This window comes from Oncorhynchus mykiss, chromosome 17 (genome assembly GCF_013265735.2).
Source record: "Oncorhynchus mykiss isolate Arlee chromosome 17, USDA_OmykA_1.1, whole genome shotgun sequence".
NCBI lineage: Eukaryota > Metazoa > Chordata > Actinopteri > Salmoniformes > Salmonidae > Oncorhynchus > Oncorhynchus mykiss.
In genome coordinates, this window is record NC_048581.1 from 57,540,366 (window position 1) to 57,555,016 (window position 14,651).

General features: G+C 41.7%; 2 protein-coding genes across 3 annotated transcripts in view; one reads left to right on the forward strand and one right to left on the reverse strand.

The window, feature by feature from the left end:
- LOC110494206 (growth/differentiation factor 11) overlaps positions 1-5,117 on the forward strand; it is a 47,178-nt gene extending 42,061 nt beyond the window's left edge. The window contains exon 3 of one of the 2 annotated variants that reach the window (XM_021569041.2): positions 3,811-5,117. In XM_021569041.2, coding sequence (XP_021424716.1) covers positions 3,811-4,191 — 381 coding nt within the window. In that variant the 3' untranslated portion in view covers positions 4,192-5,117. The remainder of the gene's footprint in view (positions 1-3,810) is intronic. The other variant, XM_021569042.2, reaches the window with a different exon arrangement.
- A 4,255-nt stretch (positions 5,118-9,372) lies between these two features.
- Positions 9,373-14,651, reverse strand: part of sarnp (SAP domain containing ribonucleoprotein) — a 67,563-nt gene continuing 62,284 nt past the window's right edge. The window contains exons 10-11 of the mRNA XM_021569047.2: positions 11,110-11,196; positions 9,373-10,120 (exon numbers count right to left, since the gene is read on the reverse strand). Of these exons, the coding sequence (XP_021424722.1) occupies positions 10,079-10,120; positions 11,110-11,196 (129 nt within the window). The 3' untranslated portion in view covers positions 9,373-10,078. The remainder of the gene's footprint in view (positions 10,121-11,109; positions 11,197-14,651) is intronic.

Genomic DNA, 14,651 nt, shown 5'->3' on the forward strand with positions numbered 1-14,651 from the left:
TTTACTAGTTACATGTCCAAAATCACACTCAGTAACCTAACTTTTGGATTACCCAAACTCAGTAACGTAATCAGATTATGTTCTCTGTGGCCGACGTAAGACATTTATGATGACATCCCGCGTCTTCAGAGCATGTGCAGACCAGCTGGGTGAAATGTTTACGGACATATTTAATCTCTCCCTATCCCAGTCTGTTGTCCCCACTTGGTTCAAGATGTCCACCATTGTTCCTGTACCCCAAAAATCAAAGGTACAGAGCCTTCGGAAAGTATTCAGACCCCTTGACTTTTTCCACATTTTGTTACATTACAGCCTTATTCTAAAATGGATTAAATTAATACAAAAATCCTCCGCAATCTTCACACAATACCACATAATGACAAAGTGAAAAAGGGGTTTTAGAAATGTTTGCAAATTTATTACAAATAAAAAACAGAACTACCTTATTTACATAAGCATTCAGCCCCTTTGCAGTGAGACTCGAAATTGAGCTTCTCGACTCCAGCGTCGGTCGTTACAGAATGCAGCACCCATCATACGAAGCATCGGGGAGAGCTGGCATTCCGGTTGGTGGTGACGTCGGGTCCGGGGGCCGCTATTGATGGAACCGGGGGTGCCTAAGCCAGCTCTTCTGGCTGTCACGCCCTAGCTGGCTTGAGAGGTTCTTGCCCCGGTTGCTCAGAAGGCGCCCATCCCACGTCGGGCCTCAGCCGGATCGTGTTTTTTACGCCCAGCCGGCTTGTCAGGCTGCTTCGCCTCCGCCGGATCATCGGGCTCCCACGCCTCAGCGGGATCGACAGGCTTTCACATCCCAGCCGGATCGTCAGGCTCCTATGCCTCAGCCGGCTCGCCAGACTCCCATGCCTCTGCCGGTTCGTCGGGAGTTTACGCCCAGCCGGTTTGTCCAGCGCCCGTGCCTCGGCCGGCCCGTCAGGCACGCCTAGGTGGGACGCCGGAGATGGGGAAATTACAAATATAGGGGAGGTAATAAACAGGTGATTGAGTCCAGGTGAGTCCAATAATCGCTGATGCTCGTGACGAGGGGAAGGCAGGTGTGTGTAATGATGGGGAGCCTGGCACCTTCGAGTGCCAGGGAGGGGGAGGCAGGCGTGACACTGACAGAGCTGGAGAAGATCTGCAGAGAAGAATGGGAGAAACTCCCCAAATACAGGTGTGCCAAGCTTGTAATGTCATACCCAAGAAGAATCAATGCTGTAATTGCTGCCAAATGTGCTTCAACATATTACTGAGTAAATGGTCTGAATACTTATGTAAATGTGATATTTCCATTTTTTATTTGTAATACATTTCTAAAACTGTTTTTGCTTTGTCATTATGGGATGTTGTGTGTAGAATGATGAGGGAACAAAAACTATTTAATACATTTTAGAATAAGGTTGTAATGCAACAAAATGATGTAAAAGTCAACGAGTCTGAATACATTCTGAAGGCACTGTTTTTATTTTTTATTTAGCCTTTATTTAACTAGGAAAGTCAGTTAAGAACAAATTCTTATTTACAATGACGACTGTAACTGAACTAAATTACTATCTCCCCATAGCCCTCACTTCTGTCATCATGAAGTGCTTTGAGAGGCTAGTTACATAAAATGTTTTGTCATTTAGCAGACGCTTTTATCCAGAGCGACTTACAGGAGCAATTAGGGTTAAGTGCTTTGCTCAAGGGCACATAGACAGATTTTTCCCCTAGTTGGCTCAGGGATTTATCTACCTGCCCCCATCATATCACCTTCACCTTAACCGCCACCCACTACAATTTGCATACCGCCCCAACAGATTCATGGATGAAAATCGCCATCGCACTGCACACTGCCCTATCCCATCTGGACAAGAGGAATATGTATTTCAGAATGCTGTTCATCGACTACAGCTCAAACTTCAACACCACATTGCCCTTCAAAATCAACACTAAGCTCGGGGCCCTGGGTCTGAACCCCGCACTGTGCAACTGAGTCCTGGACTTCTGGACGGGCCGACCTCAGGTGAGGGTAAGCAACAACATCTCTGCTACGCTGATCCCCAACATGGGGGCCCCACAAGGGTGCGTGCTCAGCGCCCTCCTGTACTCCCTGTTCACCCATGACTACGTGGCCACTCACATCTCCAACTCAATCATCAAGTCTGCAGATGACACAACAGTGGTATGCCTGATTACCAATAATGACGAGACAGCCTACAGGTAGGAGGTGAGGGCCCTGGTGGAGTGGTGCCAGGAAAATAACCTATCCCTCAAAGACAACAAAACCAAGGAGCTGATCATGAACTTCAGGAGACAGCAGAGGGGGAACGCCCCCATCCATATCGACAGAACCAAAGTGGAGAGGGTGAAAAGCTTCAAGTTCCTCTGCATGCACATCACTGACAACCTGAAATGGTCCATCCACACAGATAGTGTGGTGAAGGCAGCGCAACAGTGCCTCTTCAACATCAGGAGGCTGAAAACATTTGGCTTAGCCCCTAAGACCCTAGTGAACTTCTAGAGATGCGCCATTGAGAGCATCCTGTTAGGCTGTATAACCGCCTGGCAACAGCGGGGCTCTCCAGAGGGTGGTGCGGTCTGCCCAGCGCATCACCGGGGACACACTGCCTGCCCTCCAGGACATATACAGCACACCCAGGGTCACAGGAAGGCCAAGAAGATCATCAAGGACCTCAGCCACCCGAGCCAAGGCCTGTTCATCCCGCTACCATCTAGAGGTCGGAGACAGTACAGGTGCATCAAAGCTGGGACCGAGAGGCTGAAAAACAGCTTCTATCTCCAGGCCATCAGCCTGTTAAATAGTCACAACTAGCCGGCCCCGACTTGTACCCTGCCTGTGACTGTTACTAGTCAGCTACCACCCGGTACTCAACCCTGCACCTTAGAGATTGCTGCCCCATGTACATAGTCATTGAACACTGGTCACTTGAATAATGTTTACATACTGCTTTAACCACTTCATAATGTACAGTATATACTGTATTCTAGTCCAGGCTCATCCTATATAACTACTGCTGTAAACACCTTTTCTATTCATATACTGTCCATAATGTCTCCACACCATCAGTATATTTATATTCCGGACTCTGACATTGCTCGTTCTAATATTTATATATTTCTTAATTCCTTTCTTCATATTTTTTGAATTTGTGTGTATTGTTAGGTATTACTACACTGTTGGAGCTAGGAACATAAGATTTTCACTACACCCGCGATAACGTCTGCAAAGTATGTGAATGCGACCAATACAATTTGATTAGATTTTTTGGGATTACTCTGTTACTTTTGTATTTCTTTCCCCTTTAAGAGGCATTAGAAGAACGCAAAAAATATCCATCAAATGTATTTGATGTATCATCACAATGGTCTCTGGTGGAACAAACTTCAATTTGTGCCTATTTTCAATGCTGATTGAATGTCATTGAGAAAACAGAAAGGTGTAAATGCATTTTTTTCACAAACATCCTTTCTGAATTTAAAAGTAATCCAATAAGTAACCAAGTTTTTCAAAAAGTATCTGTAATCTGATTACAATATTTTTTGCTGGTAACGTAACTGATTAGTAACAGTTTTTTGGTAATCAGATTACATGTAACTGATTACATGTAATTGGTTACTCTCCAACCCTGTTAAAACCATAGGTAGTAAGAGAAGTGCATCGGTTTTATTTTTTCTCCAGTGATGTTAATCGTCCCAGTACTCCAGGTTTTTTCCTAGAAACATTACTCGCCTCACTGTTGAGTTCTATCTTAATCACCTCCTTTCTCCTCCTGTCCCCGCTCCTTTCCCCTCCCCCTCCCCTGACTCCAGCAGCCGTTCCTGGAGGTTAAGGTTCTCGAGACGACCAAACGTTCCCGACGTAACCTGGGACTGGATTGCGACGAGCACTCCACTGAATCCCGCTGCTGCCGCTACCCGCTAACGGTGGACTTTGAGGCTTTCGGCTGGGACTGGATCATCGCTCCCAAGCGCTACAAGGCCAACTACTGTTCGGGCCAGTGCGAATACATGTTCATGCAGAAGTATCCACACACCCACCTGGTACAACACGCCAACCCCAGAGGCTCAGCAGGGCCCTGCTGTACCCCCACTAAGATGTCGCCCATCAACATGCTCTACTTTAACGACAAGCAGCAGATCATCCACGGCAAGATCCCTGGCATGGTGGTGGACAGGTGTGGCTGCTCTTAGATCCAACAGAAGTCATGCATAATCGTGCACGCCTAACTCCACATCATTTCCACCCAAAACCCTGACTAAGCGCTCCTCTGGCACCAGACTTTATCCCCCTTCTCACTCCGCCACAAAAAAATCCCATGGGACCTCCATTCTCTTAGTTATTCATTTTAGTCAAACGTAAAAATGAAATATGAAATGAAGATAGGACTGAGGCTGAGTGGTAGAAATATATATTGAATATTATAAAGGGGATGTGTCTGTGGAGCAGCTTGAGAAACTTATGGTAAATAAGACAAAACTATGTTTTAGGTGTTTGTTCGTTTTGTGGTTGGTTTTCTTCAAAAAAAAGTTTGAAAGAAAATGTCTATCAGGTTTTTTGAAAAGATGGTGTCTTTGTTGAAATGTCCTGGATAGTGGATCCAGGCTGATGGAGGGAGACATTCCTAAGCAGTTACAGTATATTATCATTTTCCCACATCTTTACTTCCAAGCAAATTCAGTTCTGAGGTGAGGGGCCAAACTGTTTTATCTGTGTAAAAAATGCTTTATTCACATATTATACTCCTATCAATGGGATTTGTTTCACAACCAATACATTTATAGACAGTGCCAATAGAGGGGGACTTTGTCTACTAATTACCAGTGCTATTGTGCAATGCTTCATTTTTAGCATCTTTATGTCATTACAAAACAAATCTCCCTTATTTGTCTACTTTTAGACTTAAAAGTTTATGAAATTAATCCAACATTTTATGAAAATAATGTTCTAAAGGTTTAAAGTGTTGAGATCCAAAGCCAAACTCTGTGCCCTCTGAACCCGTTCACAGTTATTTTGAGAAAAATAAGAAAATAAATGAGTTATTTCACTACCTTTAAAGGGGCAGTGTAGTCAAAAACGTGATTTCCCTATGTTTTATATTATTACCACACTGAGGGTGGAATAATATTGTGAAAACTATGATAATACCCTTTTAGTGTAAGAGCTGTTTGAAAAGTATGAGTTAATAAACCAATAACAGAGAGTTTGCCCTCCTCTCTGACAATGGGCAAGTTCATTTTGCATGGCCCGGTGCCCCGTGTAGGTGGAGTTTGTACATTTTAGACCATTCCATTGGTCCTTAAGTGAAATCTCCAGCCACCCGGGGCACCGGGCCAGGCCAAACGAACTTGCCCAATAACAGTTTTCAGGTTACATGTCCTTCCCATTAGCCTCCTCCAATTAGGCTCCTCACTCAGACCACTCAAATTCCTTCTTGAGAAATAGCTATTTTTGTTTATTTTGAATATTTGAATTGAAAACAATCACAGTAAGGTACTTAATTGATACCAAGAAAATATTTGAAATTGAGATAAAAACACCTGCAATGGACCTTTAAAAGTGAACAGGAAAGGGTTGTAACACACATTCTGTTTTACTGCAGAAGCTCATAACAGCTCAGGTGACCTCAATATCAACCTGCACACAATGTTTAGATGAACTAAGACAAACATGTCAAAGCTACACTCATAAAACCTTCTGGTTGGTCTAGGGCACGCAATTTTAGAATTCAAGATTTGGCTTGTTAGATTTTTGTATAGCCCATCTTTGGATATCTATTACATATCAACTAAATCAAGAATTAAAAATCAAGAATATGGGAATCATGCAAGGGTGCCAGTTTACACTACTGTAATTGTCAGATTATTTTGTATGGAGTAAATTCACAGTGAAAGGGAACCCCACAAGTACATTGACTAACCTGGTCCACATGACTATAGCCTACTTAGGCGGTGTTTACACAGGCAAGCAAATTCTGATCTTTTTCCCACTAATTGGTCTTTTAACCACTCCCAGATCTTTTTCAGAGTGGACCTGATTGATCAGAAGAGAGATTAGTGAAAAAAAGATCAGACTTGGGCTACCTGTGTAAACGCAGCCTTATATACTTCTGTCGTTTTCACTCTGCACACTGTGCATTTACCATTCCCATTTACACAAACAAACCTAATGTTTATTCTGACAAGTTGCTATGGTGGGAATGTTAAGATGGTTGTGGCAAATAAGACAACCTTGTGTTGGAAAGAAAATCAAATGCTTGATTGACATAGGCCTTCATACTAGTAAGTAAAGGGAAGAAGAGTCATATAGAAAATAAGGAACATTGATACGGACAAGAATACAGCTGAAATGCCATTTCTAGTTTAGAGAGAACATATATTTTGATTGAATATCTCAATGCCCCCACCCCCCACCTCAACTGCATCTGTAACATGCAGTAAATATTGGAAGTGCTTGAACAGAGTGTAGATTAGAAAGTCTGTCTTGTCTCCTGGATGTCAAAGCGAAGATATCCCTTTGTTAAAAACGAAAGCACTATGCTGTTGGATAAAGGAAGAGCCTTCTAACATTATATATAAATAATATATGTATATAATAAAAAGGGGTACAAAAAATACTTTCTGGGCACTACCTTACCAACAATAAATTTTGCACTATGGGACGTTCATGGCGTGAGGAGTCGTGTTGTTTGTATTTTACCTTAAGAGCTTTTACAATTGAAAAAAGAACGGTCCAAGCGTCTGGCGATACACCATGTGGATAGACTAGTGAGCCTTTCACTTCTTTTGTTACCATCACACTTTCCTGACTTCCTTTTCGTCTGAAGCGGAGGCCTGTCCATATTCTCACGCTCCTCTTACACTCATCTCAGAAACCTGGACTGACCAGCGGCCAAAAGGCCTCCTCGGCCTCCCGGGGTGATAAGTCGTGTGTTACAAGTGTCTGGACCGATGAACATAGAACGCTTTAAACTGGAAATGCCCCTCCGTCAACTTCAATCAATCTGTCATCAACTCTGAGAGACTTTTGTCCTTTTGAATTTGAGCGACTTGTGTTGACAGTCTAACCACAGACATGTTTTGCCTTTGTGTGTTTTGAGTGAAAGTGCCCATATTAGAATGGGAAAAAGTATCCAGGGATCGTTAGCCAAAGTAGAGGATGATATGTGTGCTGTAACTTTTGTAACTGCAGGAATATATATGCTAAACAATTTCAAAGGAAGAAAAAAAATGTGGTTATGGGCAGCGGTTGGAAACAATTCAACTGGTCAAGTGTCTCTGTATTTATTAAGATCAAATCAATGAATTTCAAAGTATGTCTACCTCACTTCAGCATTCTGTTATAAATTTGACAGTTAAGTTTTGTTATGAGTTAATCTGTGCAAACTTGTAACCTGGATAGTAAACCCAAAAAAGTAGACTAAAGCCACAGGGTCACCTTGGTCTCAAGTCAAGATTGAGTAATTGACAGCTGAGTTGAAAAGAGTGACTGAAGCAAATAGCTGAAGGTAATGTATACTGCCAAAAGAAGAAGAAAATGGCTGTGCCCAGGACCATGGCTGAACTCTGGTTAATGCTGTGGATAAAGTTGCATTTTTCATTTTTGTGTCTGTATACTGGTATGTGTAAGAAAGTGTTTTCATATATATAAAAATATGAGAGGAAAAAATCTCTATGTAAATAAATACCCAAATGTTACATTTTATGTTTTGGACAGGTTCTCCGCTTCTGTTTTTGCCAACTTTCTTTTGCTTTCATTTGTTCATCATGTTGTATAGATAAAATTCACCCCAACATTGTAGTTTAATGGTTGTGCATATTAATAATTGTTCCATTGTTTTTTCTTTTTTTGTTATTTGTTTTCTGTCTTATTTTGTACAATAAATCATTTATTTAGCTTACGAAATTCACGGCTGATTGATTGACCATTCCCTGTGTTTCTCTGGCTACCCCTACCCTAGCCCACTGCCACACTTTACTTGTGGAATTTCCAGCTCCTAACTTATAAACATACCTGTCATGGGTCACACAAAATGCATTTAAAAGGTCAGGTACTGCCTGGTGGCATCCTGACTCTTGGGATGGGTGAGGGTAACAGGAAACTCTGACATTAATTCTGAGGCTAATTGGTGGAAGAGAGAGAGGAGAGAAACAGGCCCGAAGATAAAGGTTTAGTGTTGGGAGGCCATTGTTTAGATTTCGTACGGGATCTAGCATGACCCAATTAATATGTCACCTGATAGGACGGCCTCTCATCAACCTAATTTAGCGAATCAATGGGGGACAAATGAGACTGAACACGGAGCTCTTTACTGATGCAAATGCACACAGACCACCCACCCCAGAGAAGAGAACATTGACGCCAGCAATGACATAAACCTTACGACATGCTCACACAAAAACGTTTCCAAACAAAACATTCACACCCTCATCTGCCCATAATCACACACACTGAAAATCAAACTCTCACCTATGCACACACATAGCTAGATATTTACAACTAATTTCTGGCCTATATGGACCACTAAAAGCCACAGGGGACCTGTTCTCAGTCAATGTCGTCTTCAATGAAAAACAGTCAAACTAGTAGCGTACAGATCATTTGAGGGAGGGTGGGAGAGACCTCAACTTCATGCTGCCAAAGGACAATCAGATCCCCTCAGGTAAGCTACAAGTGACAGGCCCTGGTTAAAGTGCTAAAGTGGCAATTATTTAGCTACTAACACTTTGTCCAACTTCCACAACTACTCCTTATCATCATTAGTCATTTACATTATCACAAACATTACAGCGAAATTTGTCACTATACTTTAACACATAAAACATTAAACCACTGACAACAGCTACAAATCATAAAATATACCTGTTTAAATGCACTCGAGGGGAAAACAGGAAAAATATTAAAATCTTACAAAACTCCCAAGAAAGAGGGTTGGGAAGTTTATGATTGCAGCAATAGCCATAAAGGGAAGAAAAGTTCATTAAAGGTAAATTGGGGGCAGCACTCAATAGGATTGATTGCTGAACACAGTAATCAGTAACACCTTGTGTGACCTGCTCAATAACAGACCAGTGTTCAGAGAGGGAGGTTGTTCAAGAAAAATCACACTTGTTCACTTGTGTGAAGGATGAAAGAGTCCAATTCTGCCCATTTCAGGGACGCTTCAACTTCAAGTGATAATTGCCTCCATCCCAAATTACTGTCTCAGGGAAAATTCAAGTGTTTTGGTTAAATTGTTTAAATATGAAGAGAAAAAAAACAGTATTGGTGGTGTTAGTAGGTATTGCTGGTGCTATAGCATATGCTTAAGGAGACTTTTAGCTGGAGTTTGATTTAAATGATATTGTGAAATGTAGTAAGAACAATGTCAGAAGTCCAATAACAGTCACGTTTTATTACAGATCTAGAAACGATCTATTCATTATTAACTGTTTACAAACCCACTCAGCAAACGTGTTAAAGGGATAGTTCATCCAAATTAAAAATCACAGTGTAAGGAAAACAATATGAAAGTAGTCTTTGGAAAAGTCCATGCTTTTGTTTACCCTGGCTCACATCCCCAAATGCCAACTAGCATTTCTGTTCAAAAATCAATGCCAAGTCAATACTTCATGTTTGAAATGCTATGCCTAAATCATCCCAAAGTGTCTGAAATGTATTTTGTAGCACTATTAAATTACTGTAAGATGATGCATTTATCATTATGAAGTTAGCATAAGTGTGCAGCCAGGAATCCAAACTGGCAAACTATTGAAGTGCGTATCTGATATAACAATGAATTCCCAACTGAAAAGTAGCAGAGCAGATACAGCAGGACCATCCCTCCCTTGGAGGAGTTCCTTTAACACCTGAAGGGGTACACAGACTTATTTCCCAACAGCAATAGGACAAGTTTACTCAAGGGTTGTTAGGACACTTGTGGGAAATTGGATAAGATCTTTAATTTCCAACTTTTACATAGTGTAAAGATTATTTCTTACTGAACAGCACAGGTTGGCATTTTACCACTGTAAAACAAGAGCAACAAGTAAAAAAAAATACAAAATTAAATCATTAAAAAAGTACAAATATAAAATTGAATCAATTATTTCCAAATCGGTCTGCTCGTTTCCTCTTCTTTACCTGAAATGGGGGGAATGAACATGTAAGGAACATTCTACATAAATGTCATGTGTTTCAAATGTATACAGAAGAGCATATACAGAATTAATTGTAAATTGTGACTCAGGATTTATATTTGTGGAATATGCATGTGCAACAATAATAGAGCTTTCTTATCAAGTGACATTAGAATTGCTGAATTGTCATTTAACTGACGGGGTGGTGGTGAGGAAGCAGAAACATCAGAGTATTAAGTCAGTATCAAAACAAGCATGCCTGATACCTGCAACATTACAACCGCAAGCATCATCCTTACATATATGTTTTAGTCATTTGATTACTTATTTAAGCAAAATCATTAATAACCACATTGTATGCTAGATATCATAACAGCAGAACTAAGCAATGCACAAAACACTAACTGCTTGTCATTGCTGGATGACTATATAGGTCATCGACATGCTCCGATACCATCTGGAATTCCTTTGTGTGTGTTCAAGGGAACATCAATCATTCAAGACATTTTCAAAAAACTCAAGGTAGAAACTTTGAGAACTGTAAAGTTAGACTCTACGCCTGTACACCCCTATGAACTTTGGAAACAATTACCAAGAATATGAATTGTGGAATGTGGAAATTAAGCAATCATTTACACTTGTTAAAGATGACTCACATTACATTTACCCAACAGATTTTACACATCTATTGACTCAAAGGTTCATAGGGGGTTCATAACATCAACTAAAATGTTTGATTTTGCCTAAATATTGAGGCAATGCCCAATTCTTCTTCTTTCAGAACTTTGCTATTCCTCATTCTTTTTCTGTTCTAAAACATTCTAATAGCAACTTACAAAACATTCTTATACCCTCCTTCCCAACACACAACTATGTGAACATTTCATTTGCTTATTTTGAATGTTTCTCACAACAGTGTTTGATCACTTACAAATCTGTCCCACCAGCTCTCTTTTGGCAACAACAAGAACATGAAAACAAAACCTTTTGTACCTCGCTATCTTCGGCCCCAACTACAGCAGCAGCAGTGAGAATCCCAAACCTCTCCTTCCTCTTTTTCAGCTTCTCGTCGACTTCAACCTGCAACACAACATCAGAAATGGATGAGGAGACTTAAGTCTTTTGGAAAAGCAACAAATAAATGACATTCCGCTGACAGAAATGCCAAAGTACATTGAGTAAGGGGGAAGAAAAATACCCCCAAATTCTGGGTGTAAATTAAAAGGCTGAAAATCTAGTGGCCTGGCAAATAATGTTAAGGTTATGCGAGGACACAGCAAGCTTTTCCCTCATACACTGTGTTCTGGCAAGAGATTGCCAACAAGAACAAATTGACAGATTCCAGGTCACTGGTCAAACCTCCAAAACACAACCCTTGAGGTCAGCTCCATCCCCGTCCACATCCCAAAACCAACGTGAGGAGCGGGATGGGCTGAGAGTGGGACGCCACATACAGCATTACTACCTTAAAGACCAACAAAGAAGGCAAATATGAGCTTTTGATTGCGCTACCACCATAACTGCTGAATTAAGAAGAAAAATAAGTTGGTCAAAGACACACATTTTTCAGAAGTTTACATTTGTGGCCATAGGCTACTTCAGCAATAATCAAATCAAAGTTTATTGGTCATGTGTACAGGATACAGGGTGTAAACAGTACAGTGAAATGCTTCCTAGCAAGCTCTCCTCAACACAGGTTTCTAGACTAACTTTTTCCACTGGTGGCACCAGTGATACAAATTTTTTCAGTTAATGGCACAAGCACATGATTTGGCGCTGCGCAGGAATAATGAACTGACCTGTGGCCCATAATGTACCTGCATTCCATTCAGAACCAGGCTAAAAATGACTAGCCATCTTTTAAATTAGAATTCCCTTGCAGGGCTTGACATTCAGATAAATTTGCCATTGGCACACCGGGCCAGTGTCAACTGAAAGCTACTGGCCCCCAATTAAAAGAAATCTGGCCTGGAAAAGCAGATGCTGCACACATCATTTAAATGTTATCATTAATTTACGGGCTGAGCAAGTAGCCTATAGTATATAATGACCTAACCTCCATACACAAATATTACAATTTTAACTTGACAATATCAGATTTACATTGATTGTTTAAAAGGGAAACATTTAAATGTAACCTTTGAACAATCTCAAAAAGTGTGTTATTGTTAGCGATCTTGAACAGTCAATATACTGTTGTAGGGCTCTATAAAATCTGCTTTTGGTAAATTCAGTTTTCCCAGGTTTCCCTATTTCTTTCAGGTTTTCACACTTTTTTAATAGAAAAACGACACAAATCTGATATTCTATTAAGTCCACAACCATGCTTAAACCACATCATGAGAAGGTGTAGTTGGGGGTGTAATTTCCCTTTAATTCAGTTCACAGACGACACGATGGTGGTAGGCCTGATCACCGACGAAGATGAGACATGCTATAGGGAGGAAGTCAGAGACATGGTTGTGTGGTGCCAGGACAACAACCTCTCCCACAACGTCAGTAAGACAACGGAGCAGATCTTGGACTATGGAGGGCCGAGCACGCCGCAATTCACATTGACGTGGCTGTAGTGAAGTGGGTCGAGAGCTTCAAGTTCCTCTGTGTTCACTTCACTAAGGATCTATCATGGTCCAGACAAACCAGCACAGTCGTGAAGAGGGCAAGACATTGCCTCATCCGCATCAATAGGCTGAAAAGATCTGTCATTGGTCCCCATATCCTCAAAAAGCTCTACAGCTGCACCACTGAGAGCATCCTGACCGGTTGCATCACCGCCTGGTATGGCAACTGCTCGGCATCCGAGCGTAAGGCGCTACAGAGGGTAGTAAGTACAGCCCAGTACATCACTGGGGCCAAGCTTCCTGCCATCCAGGATCTATATACTAAGCGATGTCAGAGGAAGGCCCAAAAAATTGTCAAAGACTCCAGTCACCCAGGTCATAGACTGTTCTTTCTGCTACCGCACAGCAAGCAGTACCGGAGCGCCAAGTCTAGTCTAGGCTCTTTAACAGTTTCTACCTCCAAGCCATAAGACTGTTGAACAATTAATCAAATGGCCACCCACACTATACATTGACATCCCTGCTACTCGCTGTTTATTATCTATGCATTGTCACTTTGCCCCTACCTACATGTACAAATTACCTAGACTAAACTGTACCCCCACAAATTGACTGTACCCCCTGTATATAGCCTCAGTATTGTTATTGTATTGTGTTACTTTTCATAGAATGTTTTACTTTAGTTTATTTTGTAAATATTTTCTTCACTCTATTTCTTGAACTGGATTGTTGGTTAAGGGCTTGTAAGTAAGCATTTCACGGTAAGGTCTACTACACCTGTTGTATTTGGCGCATGTGACAAATAAAATTTCATTTGATTGAAGCCACATACCAGTCTATCAACCAAGCTCCCCCTTAAAACCCTGGCTCTCCAGATACTGACCATTCTCAATGTAAGATACTGCTTTTCTAGTACTGCCAGAGAAACTCCTTCCCAGAAGACCTTCATTCGCTGGAAAGTGATAAAGCAGTCCCCTTGAAAAGCTGCCTGCAAATCCTCTCTCCTGAATTAGACAAGTCCACAGGTCTCATTTGAGTTGGGGGCCGGGTTCGAAGATCCGAGACTCTCAAACCAGAACTGTGAATTGGTGCTAGATTCGAAGAACCCAATCACACGGCTCCAGTCTCAAACACTATGATGACAAGCTTCTCCATCCTCGTGCTGACATCCACAGTCATTTCTGGTTTTGAAGGGACGTCAAAGCTGTGAGTCTGAACAACATTCAAATGCAGAGAATGGAAAGCCAAACCATGTGCCTATAAAGTGTCTGACCTACACTATATACCCCTTCAGATTAGTGGATTCAGCTACTTCAGCCACACCCGTTGCTGACAGGTGTATAAAATCGAGCACACAGCCATGTAATCTCTGTAGACAAACATTGGCAGTAGAATGGCCTTACTGAAGAGCTCAGTGACTTTCAACGTGGCACTGTCATAGGATGCCACCTTTCAAAAAAAGTCAGTCGTCAAATTTCTGCCCTGCTGGAGCTGCTATTGTGAAGTGGAAATGTCTAAGAGCAACAACGGCTCAGGAGCGAAGTAGTAGGCCACACAAGCTCACAGAGCAGGACCGCCGAGTGTTGAAGCGCATAGCGCGTAAAAAATAGTCTGTCCTCGGTTGCAAAACTCACTACAGAGCTCCAAACTGCTTCTGGAAGCAACTTCAGCACAATAACTGTCTGTCAGCAGCTTCATGAAATGGGTTGCCACGGCTGAGCAGACGCACACAAGCCTAAGATCTGAAGTGCTGTAAAGCGTGCCGCCTTTGGACTCTGGAACAATGGAAACGCGTACTCTGGAGTGATTTATCACGCTTCACCATCTGGCAGTCAGACGGACGAATCTGGGATTGGTGGATGCCAGGAGAACGCTACCTGCCCGAATACATAGTGCCAACTGTAAAGTTTGGTGGAGGAAGAATAATGTTCTGGGGCTGTTTTTCATGGTTTGGGCTAGGCCCCTTAGTTTCAG